At 32.2% G+C, this 18,767-nt stretch overlaps 1 protein-coding gene across 5 annotated transcripts in view; it reads right to left on the bottom strand.

Annotated features, from left to right (window-relative positions):
• The window catches only part of LOC126822276 (protein sprint), an 82,862-nt gene that overhangs the window by 16,774 nt on the left and 47,321 nt on the right, over positions 1 to 18,767 (bottom strand). For 2 of the 5 annotated variants that reach the window (XM_050551057.2, XM_050551058.2), the window contains one exon: positions 956 to 1,113. In XM_050551057.2, the coding sequence (XP_050407014.2) occupies positions 956 to 1,113 (158 nt within the window). Of the gene's footprint in view, positions 1 to 955; positions 1,114 to 7,911; positions 8,345 to 14,636; positions 14,678 to 15,658; positions 15,745 to 18,767 lie in introns of those variants that run through there. The other 3 variants (XM_050551062.2, XM_050551060.2, XM_050551059.2) reach the window with 3 other exon arrangements.

Below are 18,767 nucleotides of genomic sequence, written 5' to 3'. Positions count from 1 at the left end.
GACGGACACACGCCATACACTGAGCTATGAGAGATATTTTATTTTGTCTTGATAGCATCGCTAAGAAGACACACTCTTATTTTTTTAATTCCAACTGTCAAGGATTCTTTTATATTCTCCATCTTGCACCACTGACAAGGGAAACTACACCGAAAATTCCACAGCCAACCCTGGAATTAATTCTGTGACCTCCAGAGGTTAGCAAGCCATAGATTTCCTCACTGACCCGGAAACTAGAACCATTCTGCTAATTTCTCAGTTGTCTTGAGCTGTGATCGGGTTCAGTTTAAGTTTTAGTACTGGTAAATAGTTGTTTCAGAACATTTGAGCATACATTTTTAGTAGTGACCTAATACTACAGTATCATCTTCTTGGAATTTACCTTAGGCATCTTGAATTTTACTTTTTGTGTGACGAGTTCAACATTTTTGAATGCGTAAAAGTTCTTAATTATTATTGAGATCAGACCTGGACCTGGTACAGTACACTGGTTTACAGTGCAAAACTCTATCACCTTTGCTTTGCTAATTTATAAATAAGGCAAAGATAGACCAAAGACATGTTTTAACTGGCACAAACAATTTTTATCTTAAATATAAACAGATCTACACTAAACCACAGACCTTATAATATCCTATGACTTACACAAAACTATAAATCAGATATTTTGACACTAATTACCCCACTCAGATTAACTTAAAAATAAAAGAAAACTGTACACATTTTGATTAAAGTCACTTCACTTTAAATTTTTATTCTGTGCACATTTAAGACAATTTGTATTCTTATTCTGTGCACATTTAAGACTTTTTGTATTCTTATTCTGCACATTTCAAACATCTGTTCTAGATGTATTAGACATAGACGAAGCACGGTTTCTCATCACTTCTGAATGACTAGACAAACTTCTAACAAGTGGGAACTGGTCCAAAAGAAAATACTATAATCTACTTACGTGACAAGATTAGCGTGTTTAATTTCTTCTTGATGATAGATGGCAACATTTACACAATCATCTGCGTTAAAATCACCTCTATCTGTTACCTCCCCTGTTTGGGTATGACATATATCTGTCACTAGTAAATCTAAATCACTTGCAATGCTGTTTAACATCTGAAAAAACATGAAAATATTCATAAGAAAATAATTAGACAGAAGTGGGCTTGCCGGGTCCCATAAGTACACCTACCAGCAGCAAAGCTGTCCGTGAGCATTCCTGTATTGTGTTTACAAGCTCAGGTCCAAAATATGTGTTTGAAACTTAATGAGTTATATCTTCATGATTTTTTTTTGATTTTTTATAAGCTATATTGTATCTGAATGGGGATTGGGGAACAGGCATAGCCTATATTAAACCCTTCTCCCTGTCAGATATAGATACATGTATTTACATAAAGAAACAAACAATGTATAAGTGCAAATATAATTACAGTGAATGTGTTATAGTTGCCATTGGAACCGTTTTTTGATTTCGAACAACAAATGGACAGATTTACGACTATATCGGCAATCCTATATACCGGAAAACAACCGGAAAACACCAGAAAACAACCGGAAAACACCAGAAAACAACCGGAAAACACCATTTTATACTGAATACCGGAAAACACTGGAAAAACACTAAATACCGGAAAACACACTAAATACCGGAAAACACACTAAATACTGGAAAATACCTTAAATAGGTAACCCGGAGACTGGCACTCTAAATAGGTAACCGGGAGCCTGGTCCTCTGTGTGCCTTGGTTAGGGTTAGAGTTAGGGTTAGTTTCCGGTTTATAGTATAGCCCTTCTCCGGGTTACCTATTTAGGGTGGTTTCCGGTATTTAGTGTGTTTTCTGGTATTTAGTGTTTTTCCGGTATTCAGTATAACATAGTGTTTTCCCGTAGTTTTCCGGTGTTTTCCGGTATATAGTATAGCCCCGACTATATTGTCCCAAGAAACAATTCAACCAAATTTTACACAATTCCAATAAAAACTTTGTCCTGTATCACATTCACAACCTTTAAAAGTCACAATGTGAACTAAAAGATGTATTTAAGTCAGTGGGATATGTAGTTGAACTCAAAAAGAAAACATAACAGAACAATCTAGATGTACCTTAGATGATCACAATCAGAGCACATCACATATTTACATACTGTGCACATTATGTTAGTACATACATATACTGGTACACTATAAACCTCCACTGTGCTATAAATAATTGTTTTAATTTAATTGCACAAAACAATTTAAATCATATACATTATAAACATTTTCTTCTTTCCTAGTCATGTTTATTTCTAACTTAAGAAATTTGTAAACTAAAAAGAATCTATTACAATCTACAAGTACAATTATCACATGGCTACCTGCAGAAAACATAAATATTTTACCTGAGCAGTAACATGTAACGTCTTTAAACAAATCTTTTTTCCTAGTTAATAATATCTTAAAATGGGAATTAATTTGGCAATCAGTCAAGAATTTGAAGAGATAATTAACAAACTTATAAACAAAGTATCAGCTCATTTCATCACTTTCATCTTGTCAGGCCCAACAATCTTCACTATATATAACATGTAAATATTATACAAAAAGAATATTTCGAGTAGGAGAGATAAAAGGTAAAGTGGGAAAATATATTAATTTGAAGATAAAAAAATAAGATAACTGGTCTGTCAATCAACAGAAACCAATCCTGAAAACTATTATTATCAATTACTGAAATACTCCTTCAATTTTTGTATAAACTGCGTGATGAATATGCCAGTAAATGATAGAAATAGATCATTTATGCATAACCATGTATCATAGCACACAAATTGTTTTCGTAACTTGTAAATTAGGCTTCCATCATTCAAACAAAAATGGAGGAATCGACTCTCATAAAACTGACGATAAACTTTCATAAAATATACCATAATTATGGCCTACCTGCAAAGAAGCCAACAGACACTGATCTAGCAAATCATTATTTTTACTATAATACCATATATTATGACTTTTGATCATGACACTCTCAACGATTTCTAATAAACCATTAAATATATATTATTACAACAAAACCTAAGGGGATTCCCCCAAATAAACAGGATAATAAAAGGGGTGTCCACTCTTTAGAACTAGCAATCTTATAACAATACTTTAAGCTAAATCCTATATGTGTCTATATAGATCAACCCTCCAAATTACTATAATAAAGGTAGGTTTGTCAATTAACAATATTAAAAGAAAGATCAATAAAAAAGTAGTTACCTGAACCCTACCTGTGTTTATAACCAACAGTTGTTGTTTTAAATCCAATAATAAGCCACATGGCTTTACTTTTATTGTCTATAAATATAGCATTAATTTCATTACTTAGACCTGCTGTCTTTTGAAATTTGCATTAACAAATATTTGGTTTATGCTTTTTAAAACCAGCTAATGGTGTGACCTATCCTATTGATTGATCAAACTGTTTTATACAAAATTAAAGTCTTCTGAATCTACTTGATTAGAATACCTTTATAATTGATTTACATAAGTACTATCTTCATGATTGAAGTTTTTAATTGAAAGACTTTGCTGATCTTATTCACACCTTTTTTTGTAATATTTTAAGTAACTTGTATTTCACAGCGTGAAGGATTAAAGTCAATTTATTTGATCTAGAACTAATCCTCTGTTTATTTATTTAACTAATTAGTTTGTTGAAATAACAGCTTTTCTTTTTCCAGGGTTTCTTTTAATAAATCTAAATTATTTGTTCTTTGACTTTCAAATCTCTTTGTAATATTTCACCGATTTTTAAAAACTTGTAATTTATAAACTAACTTATAGTTCTATTTAGAAACTAACATACAGTTCTATTTCTAGGGTTTCTTTTAATAAATCTAAATTATTTGTTCTTCGACTTTCAAGTCTCTTTGTAATATTTCACCTATTTGTAATTTGGAGACTAACATAGGCCCTACAGTTCTTTTTCTAGGGTTTCCTTTAAGAAATATAGAGTATTTGTGCTTCGACTTTCAAATCTCTTTGTCGTATTTCACCGATTTTTAAAACTTGTAATTTAGAGACTAACATACGGTTCTTATTCTGGGGTTTCTTTCAAGAAATATAGAGTAATTTTTCTTCTACTTTTAAAAACCAGAGTGTATCTCTTTGTAATTATTTCAAAGACTTCTAAAAACTTGTAATTTTGATACTATTATACTATTTTTTCTTCTATTGTTTTATTATCAAAAAAAGAAAAAAAGAAAAGGAATAGAATTTAATGTCTCGTCAACATAATACTGTTGGTTATTTGAGACTAACACATATAATTAATTTTTTTTTATGGTCACACATATTTATGCCTGCTATACAAATTTTTAGTCCAATGTTTTATCTGCTCGACTACTGCTCCACTCCACTAAGCACAAAGAAAACTGGGCATAAACATAATTCAAAATGAATGAAGATCATTCCAGGAATACCTGATACCCTATGTGCTTAGCTATGAGGTGAGAACTGGTATGGGGAGATTCACCATAGACATTTTTGGAAATTCACTTTACAAAATCTGAAACACCAGTATAAGGTGAGGACAGTTGCATATTTTTTAGAATTTCTAACATGTTATTGCAATATTCTAACTAGGTTATCAACTTAATACAGACAACACACCATTGTAAGCCAATAATTATTCATCCAAGTTTGGTTTCAGAAAGAATTAAGAAACAAAAAACAGAAATTTTAGAATTTTCTTGAGCCTCCTGATAACATTCTGATTTTGTTTATCAACAAAAAACAAAGTCGAGATTGTAATTATGAGAACTGTTTATCCTGCATTTGCCAAATTACAGCTTCATTCAACTAAAACATCCTCAAACATTAATCATTAAACCATTGGGATCCATAGATCATGTTGCCAGAATCACAGAGTTACAAACCTTTTTCTCACAAGTTTGTAATTGATGTTAACGACAAACATGGCAAAGATTTAGAAATTATTTTGGTAGTGGGTTTGTTAGAGTAATTACAAATACCACAGTTAACTAAATAAGATGACATATGTACTTGTAGTCACTGGTACGTCTGGTTGTAAATGAAATAAACTAGGGATAGATTAAACATACATTATGCAAGAGCTAAATCTGTCTATTGCAGGTCTGTCTTTAGGCCTGAAATGTTATCTAATTATTAATTAGACATTAATTAACTTATTCATACCATAATCAACTCCAGATGGCATCGCTAGCCTGCGATCTTTAGTGGATTGTGAGCCGATTTACTGCATAACTTTCCTTCACAATTTAACGATTAAATGGATAATCAAGACTATGCTGTTTATCGTACTGACTTTAGTAATGATGATCAAGGCTAGGCAGAAATTCAATCGCTTTGTTCTCAGTTCATAGTGGATCAATTTGAATGAAATTTTCGGCAAATTGCCTTTACATTATCTAGTTTTTAACTATTATAGTGAGAACTCCCATAATGTATCTTTAAGAAGGAGCCTGTTAATATGGTTGGATCTGGGGCCCTGAAAGAAGTTAATTTCTCACACAGTTTGGGTAACCTTTTTAGTCTTGAATTTACATTGTTTTTGATGACTTGGGAAGATTGGCACACACTAATTTGTGCTTAAGCTACATGTAGAAGTATCAGGATGCACCCTAGAAATCACCCTACACAGTCATTGATTAAAATATTATTGTTTCAACTGTTTCAAGTTGTTAACTTCACTAGTGACGGAAATTAAATTGGGATTATGTCAAGTCAATTTGCTTCAGGTTAAAATCCTGATTGTGCAGGCTTGGAAATGAGACATCTGTCGTAGACACTGTCCGGTACAAATACAGATATTGTCAGCCATAATCCCTCTGGTGCCAGATATGTATATTATAGTGCTTGACATTTTGTCAGATGCACTTTGGTTACCCCTGCATATAAGGGGGCTGGTTTACATACTGATAGTGGCGAATTAAAACAGCATGCACGCCACCATTTACACAATTGATTTATTAAGTTTATTTCCAATATATTGTTGTTTATTCGATGTACATGAAATTCTTCTAGAAAAAATAAATTTTTATCAGCACAATCATTTTGTTAAGTGACTTTGAGCCAGAGGTATGCATCAGAAATTTTGGCTTCAAAATTTTTCAACGCGGATTTAAACTCGTAATCTGAACAGCACACTTCATGACCACCATGCAAGGCAATCTCCAAGTGCATGCAGCAGTCATTTGATATTTCTGAATTGTAAATAGACTACAAAATGGAAAAATTGCCCATAAGAAATGCTGATATGTTATGACAGAGTTATATAGGATTGGGTATAAACATTTCAAGCTGACTTATTTTTAAACTTAATTTATATTCCTCTGTCAGACTGACATCAGTAATGAGCTAACCATTATTTAGTCCTGTTCATCAATGACTCAAACATTTTAACTATGTTTATGAGTTTGGATGATCAAGACTAACACCAAGGATGTTCATATATTTCTATCATCAAACACAAAAAAGCAGATGCAGGTTAATTACAAAATGCTTTCATCTATTAGGTTACAATCAAATATCAGAGTTTGTTGCAACAAAGAGATTCAGGAAATAACTCGGAGAGACAGAAATAAATGGATAAAATTACGTCTCCTAGAATGGTATCATTTAAATGAATGTCCTACATTTAAACAGATATGTTAGACACATTAGCCAAAGATAAGTCCTTAGTGTCTGTTGTAGACAATACAGGATAACTCCACAACAAATTACAGATAAAACTAATGATACGATAACAGCCATTAACAGATTGGACAAAATTTTTTTAAACCCCATTTAATTTCTTTTTATCAACTTTTTGAAATTAGAAAGTCATTTTCTGGGCTCAATGCTTACAAATTAAACTTAAAGAGTGATGCTTCGGTATGTTCAGTACAAAACCTACATTATCTTCTGACTACACTGGGAAACCTTTAATTTGTTTTTTTCGTTTGAGAGATAAGAAGCTTTCTTTAGTTAAATGCAGGAAGACATGATATACATGTAAGCCATATATACAATGAAAACAGAACGAAATTAGAATCACAGGTGAAAATTCTCCAGCGCAGGTGTTTGGTTCTAAACCCAATTAAACATTTGTTTTATACTCATCATAACACAAAAAATATTCATGAGAAAAACATAAAAAAGAAATAATATATTTTACCAATTATATCTGGCATTGACAGACCAGTCTATGGCTGAAACCTGTTGTCATCTATCATACCCTTCAATACCTAAGCCCATCTGCACTTAATTTATAAAACAGGAATTACAAAACAGAAAGATATAAACCCCATAAACATTTAGGCTATTTATTCAAAATATTTTTCCTTAGTTGTTTGTGAACACCAATATGGTTACTTTTGATAAAATTGTTCTTATAGTCTATAGGTTACGTGTGTTAACAGTGTAGAAGAATAAACATACGCTAACTAAAATCTGTGGACTACATAATTATTTAAAATCAGATTACAGAAATTTACTTCAGGCAAACTGACAAAAGAGAATAATAATAAAAGTTTAAATAAACAAACAATAATAAGTATGTATTTTCAATTATACAACAGAGAAATGCAGTTTAAGAAAAATAGGTCATTTTAGGACTAATGTATAGCATATCTATATTTTCATTATTTGACTATGTACATGGATCTTGAGTGGGGGGAAAAGGAGGGGGTAGGCAGTGTAGATTCACTACCCCAACACTTGAATCAATGACAAACTTATGATTTAAACACTGTGCATATTATTCCTCCACACAAAATTTTAGCATCACCCCAGCCACTCCACCCTGTAAACAAATTTTTACAACAGGGATACATTTATTTTGTTATGGACTCAGTAAACAATTTATCCACTGGAAGCAAAATTTAAGTTAATTTACAAAATAAATTCATCAAATTAACTCTCACCTGCGTGTATATAGAAATTATGCATACTACTGTATAGAAAACATGTACCGTAACTCAAATCACATCCAATGCTAAAATCCACATTAAACAGTTTTCACGCCTCATTATATTTCTAAAAGAGTTCCACATAATGCTCTAAAAGTTTTTCTGATTAAAACAGAAACTGGCAATTGATGTAATGCACTTTACAGATGCATGTGGTCATGACATTGTATGAACATTGACATCGTGCAGTTTTCTAAATTATCTCATAGTTACATAAATCAATGCAGAACAGCCGGAAGAGTTTAGACTTGTTATACGGAAATAACATACTTCTCTTACATGGTCTTAAATCTTTCTTTTTTCTTTCTTTCTGCTTAAGTTGAACTTTTGTTTTTCTAATAAGGTCATAATTATCAAAATTTTCTTGTGAAGCTGAGAAAAAAATTAAGTCTACTATACCTATTATTTAAATGTACAAAATTTCACCATCAAACAAACATTTTTCCTTTTTCTATGTTTATGTAATGTTTTCTTTTTTTTCATTAAAATTAGTGTTAAAAGCTATGATGTCGTTCAAAAATAGATCAAAATTTATATTATGCATTAACTTAAAAGCTATATATGCAATTACTTAAAAGCTTTGAATAAATAATGAAGTAGAAATATTGCACAGCACTACATGTACATATTTCATAAATTAGAAAGGCTTAATTGATAGAGTTGTTTTCTAATAAGACCTAAAAAAACACAGAGTTAAAAGTCAAATCAAAGATTTGCCGAGTAATGTTTTTAAAATATTTGTTAGTATAAATTAATAAAAAAAATACACTGAAACTTGACCGTAAAGAAGAAGAAAATAGCGTTAGAACAGGGATGAGGAAGAGCAGTATTTTTATATTGCAGGTATATAGGGATGGATAGGAACGGTTAGCAAACATCATCCAATCAGAGACCATTCCTAAAGGAACTAGAATAGAAGCGGATTCTATAAATCAGTCCATTTTTTGGAAAAACAGGTAATCTCAGGATGCGTAGAATGATACAAAGATGGTGAGTGCACCAGTGTCTATCGCTCTAGGAAGGTTAAATAGTTTATGTGATGAAAAAATTTTCTTTGTGATATTTTGGTGTCTGATGGTCACGGTTTATGTTTTACCATTTTGTTTACTTGCTCAAAATATTACATCATTAAATCTAAAACGTTGTACATGTATTTGGTATGTCATATGTTTTTAAATCTCATTTTCTGTGTTTTAGCAAAGTGACCTCCAGTTACTCCAGATATATGCCAAAATGACGCTAGAGACCATGTATCTTTCAAACATTTTTGGACATGGGGGGGTGGGGGGAGAAAACCGCTGGCCCCCACCCCCTCACCCAGTTGCTTGTGCCAGGGCCTGGAGGGTCCTGTCGTGGACCCTGCATTCATTCACAAACAGTAATTTTAAGTGAAGCTTCCCTTTCACCAATTAGAATATCTGAACAGCAATCAGAATTACACTCAAAATACCAATGGTTCCTGGACCGATTTCTGATGTTCTTATTTGTAATGTCATGATAACCTGTAATTTAAATTACCAATGTTAAAGTTTTTCAGAACAAAAAATTTGAAACTGAGCAAACTTCCTGTTTGCAAACAGCCAACTGTCAGAATATATTATTTGTTTCATCTGACATGACAGAAGGAATCAAAGGTTGTATTTCAAGAAATTTTTTAATGTTTCAATAGATTAGTATGTTCATGCTAGAATATTTCAATAGGATTGTATTTTAATATAGGGGTATACAGTGATTATATTACTTGGGAAATCTGTCAAATGTCATTTGGATAAAAAATCTTCAGCATGTTATATTTAAGGCAGGTGATCATGGGTTATTTTCCACATAATAGTGATTTTACACACATTTCTTATGGTATCACAATAACCTTAGGAAAGGATACCACAACTGAGGTTTTTTTCCAGTTTAGATTTTCAACGATGTAGATGACCCAAGACCCACAAAAACAGGGGGTCGAGAATAAACGAAAAAAAAAATCCTGTATACATGTATGCATCATGAAATCTGAAATTTAAGGACAGACAGATTTGGATTATGACTTTGGGTAGAACTGGGCCATATCTCTGGAGACAACATATATCGCAATATTTTCAAATTTATCTGAATTTATAAAAATTTCAATAATTTCAGTTTTTCACCTTTTAAGTAGTTATAAAACATGCATAAAAAGTTGGACAAACCCCTTGAGTATTCACTTGAATCTTCCAAAACATTAGTTATGATATTTGATTTAATCAAGATTACATGCATTTATATGAGGGGACATAAAAAGGAAAAAGAAACATGAAGTTTGTCTTTCAGTAAACATGTTTATAATAGCTACAGGTCAGATACATGTAGGTGGCTATTCATTTACCCTTGCGAAACTCTCATTATCTCATTCAAGCATATGCCATATTTTGTGAATTTGAATACATTTTAGGGTGGATGAAATAACCATAAAAATGTATAATCGAACTTTGTTTATGATCGTAATAACGGTAGCAATGACGATCGAGGCCAGTCTAAAATTGAAATTTTCAGTATATTCTCTTTTCATTATCTATTTTTTAACTATTATAGTAAGAACTGTCAGCATTTTATCTAATCTTACCTAATGCCCCATTAATTATTATTTTTATTTTGAATTACATCACACCTAAATATCTAGGGGTGGGAGTAGGGGGATGGCAATGAGGAAATAGATAAATTTGGTACAACATCCTCTCAACACATTTTGGGACTAACGTGGTAAATCTTGGTTTCATTTGAGAAATAACATGACAAGAAAACAGGTAGACATTTAAATGACAACAAAGTATGTAGGCTACAAACATAGAGAATAATACTAGCGTTGTTGGTAGATTAACTATGAAAGTCAACTAATGCAATCAAGGTAGTCTGTAATACTGACTTGATATTGTGAAGATGTGCCCAGGAAGACCAATAAAATATCAATGCTCCAAATTTCTCAATAAACAGCACATATGGACTTTCAGACATACATTTGTAAGACAGTGCTGCACCACTGAATGAGCGGAACCATCCTGGAAAATCTCGAAGAACTTTCCCAACCAAAACTGATACTGGAGACTTCCTATTTGAAGAGCCAGCACCAAGTTCATTGTGACTCCCATATATTTAAGTATATTGTATATATGAATAAATCACAATTTATAATATCATTATCTAGGTGTGGTCATGAGGACTGAATTTAATATTAATGGGCCCAGCGATAAACATTTCTATCACAATTAGAAGTAGAGACCATCCCATTAGTTGAATTTTCTGTTACAATCCACATAGGCCTATGTCACAACAACCATACATACATGCAGATAAATAAAAGAAATTCAACCTCTTTTTATTTTACAGATATTATATAAGAATAATATAGGATGGTTTCTCTGAAATTATTTTTATTATTATGTAATTTAAGCAAGTCTGGCACACACTACATGTGGTCACTTCTATTTCTGTTTATAAATATTAAAATATAATATATAACACATCATACATGCCTGTCACATAGTGCAAGAGCAATAACCAATTCAGTTGTTTTTTGTCCAAAATAAAAGACTAGAGCAGTTCACAGAATATTTATAGTAAGCACAATTAACATGAATTGTAGACCTGAATAAAAGTAATCTTAATTACTTGGTCAGTTAGTGCGTTGTATGTACCTCTGTTTTTGTTTAATTATTAATGAACTTTGATTAATATCAGTATCTAATTACAAATCTGTACAATTATTTGTCCTATTAGGATAACACAAGCTGTGTATGAATATCTGTCTGTCATAATAACCTGAACAATATGTACTCAATGACCTACCAAACCTTATCAAGAAAAAGAAACCTATAATAATCCCTTTTTGACTCTAATATTCCCTACTTATCAATAAAAGGACAATGTTAACAAGTTAAAAAATTGTACATTGTGTGATTGAAATGAGTAACAAATTCCAAATACATTTTTAACATACTCAACATACAAAAAATGTTATCTTTTAGTCTCAAAATGACCCTTAGAAAGTGATAAGGTGGCACATTACAAAATCTGACCTTCAGTAAAGGAGAGAAATTTGAAACCATGTGGACATAGTATTCAATGTGCACCCTGATACGATACATAAATGAGTTCTGAAAGGTATGATAATCCACAGGGAAGGGGGACAGGTCCCCATTCGAAAAACTTTAAGAGCCATGTTTTATCCACACATGTTAAAAATAAAAGTAACTAAACAAAAACAATTATATTTGCTAAAACAATTCTGTCAATTATATGTTTTTTGATGTGTGGAGTCCAAATCAATTTTGCTCTCATACAGAAAATGGGTGTTTTTCAATAGCCCCCCCCCCCCCCCCTGTCCAAATATACCATGATCCATACTTATTTAGTTACGTTTTTCTAAATCATTATTTGAAAAAGTTTTCAATTTAAACCTCACCCACTGAACCCTTTACTGAACACATAAAATGTGTTTATCTGCAGAAATGTAGGATGTGTACCCATTTCATTTCATGAAATGTGTTTATCAATATTTTAATAGCAATTTAATCATTGATTGGTTATTTTCATCAACACAACTGATTTAAAAACAACACACAATCTTTTATAAATGGTTCCACAGTTTGAACAGTTGTCTAAAATATCTTTAAGGAATTAAAACTGTCAAACTTTATGTACATATACATATGTTGATTATGCATCTCTATAGTCCATCCAATTAAAAAAAATGACATAAATATTGAAAGTAGATTTTTTTTAAAAACTAAAAGCATATAATCACAGTGAATAACTGATCGTAAAGGTATGTAAAAGAGTTCAAAACGCAATAACTAAGTTAATACCTTTTAAGAACTCTCACCCTACATTTGATAAAATAACTAAATATTAAGTAAATACTTGTACCTATAATATAAATAATCTTAGCTTTGAGTAAATAAAATATATGAATACAGGTCTAAAAGTTATTGTAACTCTTTTCTATTCTAGGAAGTATGTTTCCTATTTCTAGGTTAAGATGTTTTGTTTAGACAAAAGATTTATAAACATATATAGTCTTTATAAATAGAGAAAAGATAATTTTTTTGTTGTGTTAATAGAAAATAGAAGAAGTGTAACATTCTAGTGTCTCTAATTTCTGTACAGTGACATACTATTTACATCATTCTAAACATGTATGAGTATACTTTGGACTAGAAAGCAAGCAAGATATCACCACAGCCATTTTGAAATTGTGATGTCATATCATACGATCTTGTCCAAGGAACAAACATGCTAAGTTTCATGTCGATAGTACTTGAATTGACGGAGCCTTAGGCTTTTTTCAAAGAGTGTCACCCCCAAGAACAAGAACAGTGCCTGGAACCCATGCAGTTCCTGGTCCAAAATAAGAATCTTCTGCAGAGTCATATTACGGGTAATCAAAATTTGTGAAGCATTCAGTCAGATGCACACTTTGTTATGACACTTAACTTCACTCGGTCAGATAATCAAAATGGTGTCTTGCATGAGACTGGGTATGTACTGCTATTTTAGAACACCAGATATCACTTCTCATTTGAGGAGTTCCTATAGCTTACAAAGTTTACTATTTAGAAATTTTCTGGATATAAATTCCACCTTCACAGCAGGTAGAACAAGCTAGATAACAACATGATCTTTAAAACGTAGAATTATTCTACGAAATATTTGGGCTTGACCTGTCTGGACTAACAAGTTGGGCTTGACCTGTCTGGACTAACAAGTAAAACAGACTAACACTTTATCTGACTGACTGACACTAAAAACTTTTAAGTACAAATCTTTAACTATATTTGCCTACTCTACAGTCCCTACTTCAACAATTTACAACATGTTTTATCTTTTATTTACCCAATTAAACCTACTCAGACATACTGAATGCCACTGAACTAAAAGACATACATACATATGCTACCAAACATGTAGGGTTTTGCTTCTTTTAACTTGATTATGTAGGTAAAACATGCTTGACAAGAATATGATATTTGAAATGCGCACTTTCAATCCATTTAACAGACACCTTGACATTTTGAGATTGGCCCCTTCTGTATCTCACTTTCAGTGAGACGACTTAATTCCTACATCACCAAATTGTTAATCTTGAGTGTGTATGCTAGGCTGAATGCACGAGAGGCATGGGGAGACAAATTCCAAAAGGGGACATTAGATGCTTATGTAGAGTGATGTGAAAATGTTTTGCCACCATTCCCTTATTTGACTATCAAAAACTTAGAGCAAACGGGACTATTTGCCATCCTCAATGCTCCTCCACAGGGATCTGCTCTTGTGTATGAGTGGCATCCCCCTATTGTTAATGAATGTTCTTTAAAAACTTGTTATGGCAGTTGCATGTATGATCAGTTACATCTGTTCATATTTCATGTAATCTACAAATCCTGTTTTGTCACATACACCCAACCAAATTTGTCTTTCTTAACTAAAATTTGGACAAGTTAATTGACATTAACAGATGAAACAAATAGTAATCTCTGATAAAAAGCAAACAAAATAAAAGAATAATGAATGATGTCAACAATTCACTATTTTGATGAGATTTTATGAAAAATACTACATATATTGATTTTAAATATATTTGATGACCATCTCTTATGTATCCCTCAATAAATGATAATGAATAAGAGACTTAAAACTGTATATAAAAACCAACTCACCAAATTTAACAGCTATATAAGCTTATTGTTTTCTTATTTCTAATAATCTTGATTAATATCAATGGTAAAAAAATCATTTTTGTTGTTACACAGCACTTCACTAGTAATATTATTTCTATCATTAGTCTCACACTTTTACTCCTTTTCACTTTGAATAATAATTTCACAAGAAAATCAATAAATAAAATCGTGTCCAAATGAAATCCTATATATTTCACAATACAGTACAATACTGTTACTGTTTTATTCTTTACTACTAAAAACTTGACATTTCATAAACGTAAATTATAGACAACAGACAAGTATATCCAGACAGGTACACACACACAAAACTAAAGACTAGTATATCCAGAGAAGTAGAGTCATAAAAATTGTTTTTTTATATATCAAACAAATCACTGCACCTTGAGCGAGTTAATCCCTTGCATATAAATTAGGTCAGGTTTTCAAGTGTAGTGAATGACTCCTCATTCTAAACAAAATATAAACACATTTTAACCTTCAACATTTTATTCTAATTATTTATTTGGGGAATTATAAATAATGACAAATTAATTTCTTTATGTATTGTTGAAAACAATCCTTAAAAACATCACCCATCCATTCCTCATGTGTCTTTCATAAATACTAGAAGTATATTGATGAAGTCATAACAAAATTATGGCCCCTCCAGGCTAGGCTATGCATAAGTGTTAAAATTGACAGGTATTTTGTCTTACCTAAAACACACAGAAGTTGCATAAGAAAGCCAAAATCGTACAATGTAAATTTATATGTAGTTGCAATTTCTTTTTCATTCAAAATAAACACATTTTAACAAAACTAAACTGATATTATCTGTAAAATTTACAATTTATTAAAAAAATCAAATCCTAACACTAACTACCCAGTAAGCCCTTTGTCAAACTTTATATTCTAGAACAACTTTTTATCTAATGGAAGGTCCACACAGTTAACTATTTCAGTACTGTTGTTGTAAAATCTTAGGAATGTAGATTTCAAACAAAAACAAAATGACTTACCAAATAAATGACGGCTTGATATACATGTACATATCTACATGTATGTCCAAAACAATATACATGTACATGTATTTTTCACTGTTGAAGTTTAACACTTAATCCAAGCATTATGTATTTCTGTATTCACTATCCTACATGTAGGCCTACTTATTTGAATGTCTTACTTTTTAAATTCAGTCAATTATCCACATTACACAAATTTCATATAATTTAGTGACTGTTAACCCCATTCACAGTAACAATATACTTTATAACTCATTTCAGGTATTTTCATGCTATACTATCCTCTGTGTAAGGTATGTTTATATGTGTTTATAATGTGTAAATTGCCCCGGGACAACTGAGTGGGTTTATTGTTATAATATATTGTAATATCACTATGTAGATAAAATTACCATTTAAAGTTACACAAATGTCTGAAAGATACAATCAAATTTTTGATGGTGAACTTTTTTTCCTTAACATAATTCTTTGAATGATTAATTATTTTAGTTAAAAAGGCAATGAGGCATTATGTAAGATTTAGATATAGAGCTGGGCCTTGTGCTATAATAGTTCCAAATGAAAAAAGAATGCATTGAAAATTTCAGTCAAATTAAGATGTTAAGGGTCGCTCGAATGTTTGAAGTTTTGACAAGAAATAGCCTAATTGTCTGTGATGATTAACGATTGACAGTTCATATTCGCGATTATCAAGTACTATCACCACAATGACAAACAATGTCTTCATTTTCAGTCAAAGCAAATATGGTGAGTATTGTTTAATCCACTCAATATCTAAGCCATCCGATGACTAGAGGGTTGATTATGTGCTTGTCTTGTGAATAAATGTGTAAATAATAATTCATATAACATTTGAAGCTAGAAAAAACACCTACAGGCAGATTTAGATCCTGCATAATGACTACTTTATAGGAATATTATTTTATACATTTAAAAGAAATATTACATCAAAGTTCATTTTTCTGAAAAATTGTCTGTGATTAGTGAACCATGAAAAAATATTGGATTCTGATCAGAAACAGAATATGTGTATGATAGCTAAAAAAAGATGGTTGTACATTTGTATTTAAAACACTTGGACCTGAGATTATCTTCTTCCCAGTAGCTTTGAATCCTGAAATCCTTGTAAAAACCAATGTTCCAGTTACCTATAAGTAGTGATGGGTGCTGTGCATCAGAGAGGATATGCTTACTCTTTCTAGAACACTATATAGCACGGGGATCATGTGGCTAAGTGGATAAGACGCTGGCTCGCTAGCCTGGAGGTCGGGTGTTTGATCCCTGCATTTGCCGAGAAAGTTCATCCAGATTGTCTGGCGTGGTTTCCCCTTGTCAGTGATGCAGGACGGAGGTCCTGACAAGGACAGCTGTCTAGTCGTTCGGATGGGACGTTAAACCGAGGTCCCGTGTACAAATTGGCGTGCACGTTAAAGATCCCTTGGCAGTTGGAGTTCGATATAAGAGTAGGTCGTAGTGCCGCTGCCCGGGCAAAATTTCCCTCACAGCACACTGTATGGCGTATGCCCGTCTTCATTAGTCCAGTTTAGGAGCAAAACAATAGAACGTTAAACCCCATTTCAGTTCATTTCATTTCATTACTACATAGCACTTTCTAATGTTCTACAAAATTCTCACCTGACAGGGATTTTAATTCTAAAGATAACAAAAATAATTTGGATAGATATTGAATATCAAAGATACATTATGGGAGATTCGATAACGAGTTGGCAGTTCTCACTATAATAGATACCAGCGGCTGCCAGGCAGGATATGCCCACATTTTCGAGAGATAGATAGAGAACAAGCTAAAAAGAAAGTGATTTTTCGTACAATCAGGGGCTATAATTCAGGAAGTTATGGTCCGATATATTTTTATGCTATTTGAGAACGAAGGGCGGCCATTTTCACGAAAATTTGAACTCAGTCGTCCTTAGGGTGTAACGGTGATATAATAATACGGTTTTTTAAATCGGATAAAAATTATGACCTCTATAGGGTCCACAAGCTAAAAATGTGATTTTTCGTACAATCAGGGGCCATAATTCAGGAAGTTACAGTCTGATGTGCGCAAATATCGAAAAATAACCGAGATCTTTGCGTTATAAACTTACATTTCAAGTTTCATCAAAATAGGATTAAAATTGTGACGTCTATAGAGTCCACAACCTTGATATACCATATTTTTACGCTATTTGAGAACGAAGAGTGGCCATTTTGTCTGTCAGTTTTGGGCCGATTTTCACGAAATTCAAACTCGGCCGTCCTTAGGGTGTAATGGTGATATAATAAAAGTTTTTTTTAAATCGGATAAAAATTATGACCTCAATAGGGTCCACAAGCTAAAAATGCAATTTTTCGTACAATCAGGGGCCATAATTCAGGAAGTTACGTTCCGATATGCGCGAATATCAAAAGGAACCACAATCTTTGGGTTATAAACTTACATTTCAAGTTTCAACAAAAACGGATAAAAATTGTGACCTCTATAGGGTCCACAACCTTGATATACCATATTTTTACGCTAATTGAGAACGAGGGGCGGCCATTTTGTCTGTCAGTTTTGGGCCAATTTTCACGAAATTCGAACTCAGCCGTCCTTAGGGTTTAACGGTGATATAATAATACGGTATTTTAAATCGGATAAAAATTATGACCTCTATAGGGTCCACAAGCTAAAAACGCAATTTTTTGTACAATCAGGGGCCATAATTCCGGAAGTTACGTTCCTATATGCGCGAATATCGAAAGGAACCGAGATCTTTGGGTTATAATCATACGTTTTAAGTTTAAACTAAATCGGATAAAAATTGTGACCTCTACAGTGTTCACAAGCTAAAAACGTGATTTTTCGTACAATCAGGGGCCATAATCCATGAAGTTACAGTCCGATACATGCCAATATCGAAAGGAACCGAGATCTTAGGGTGATAAACCTATATTTCAAGTTTCATTGAAACCGGTTAAAAATTGTGACCTGTAGACTGTTCACAAACAATTGCGGACGGACGGACGGACAGGGGCGACGACAACAATATACGTCCACGTGAAAATGTGGGCGTATAATTAACTAGATAATGTAAAGGCAATTTGCTGAAAATTTCATTCA

The sequence above is a fragment of the Patella vulgata genome, chromosome 5, assembly GCF_932274485.2.
Source record: "Patella vulgata chromosome 5, xgPatVulg1.2, whole genome shotgun sequence".
NCBI classification, from domain to species: domain Eukaryota; kingdom Metazoa; phylum Mollusca; class Gastropoda; family Patellidae; genus Patella; species Patella vulgata.
This window is presented reverse-complemented; position numbering and strand designations above follow the sequence as displayed.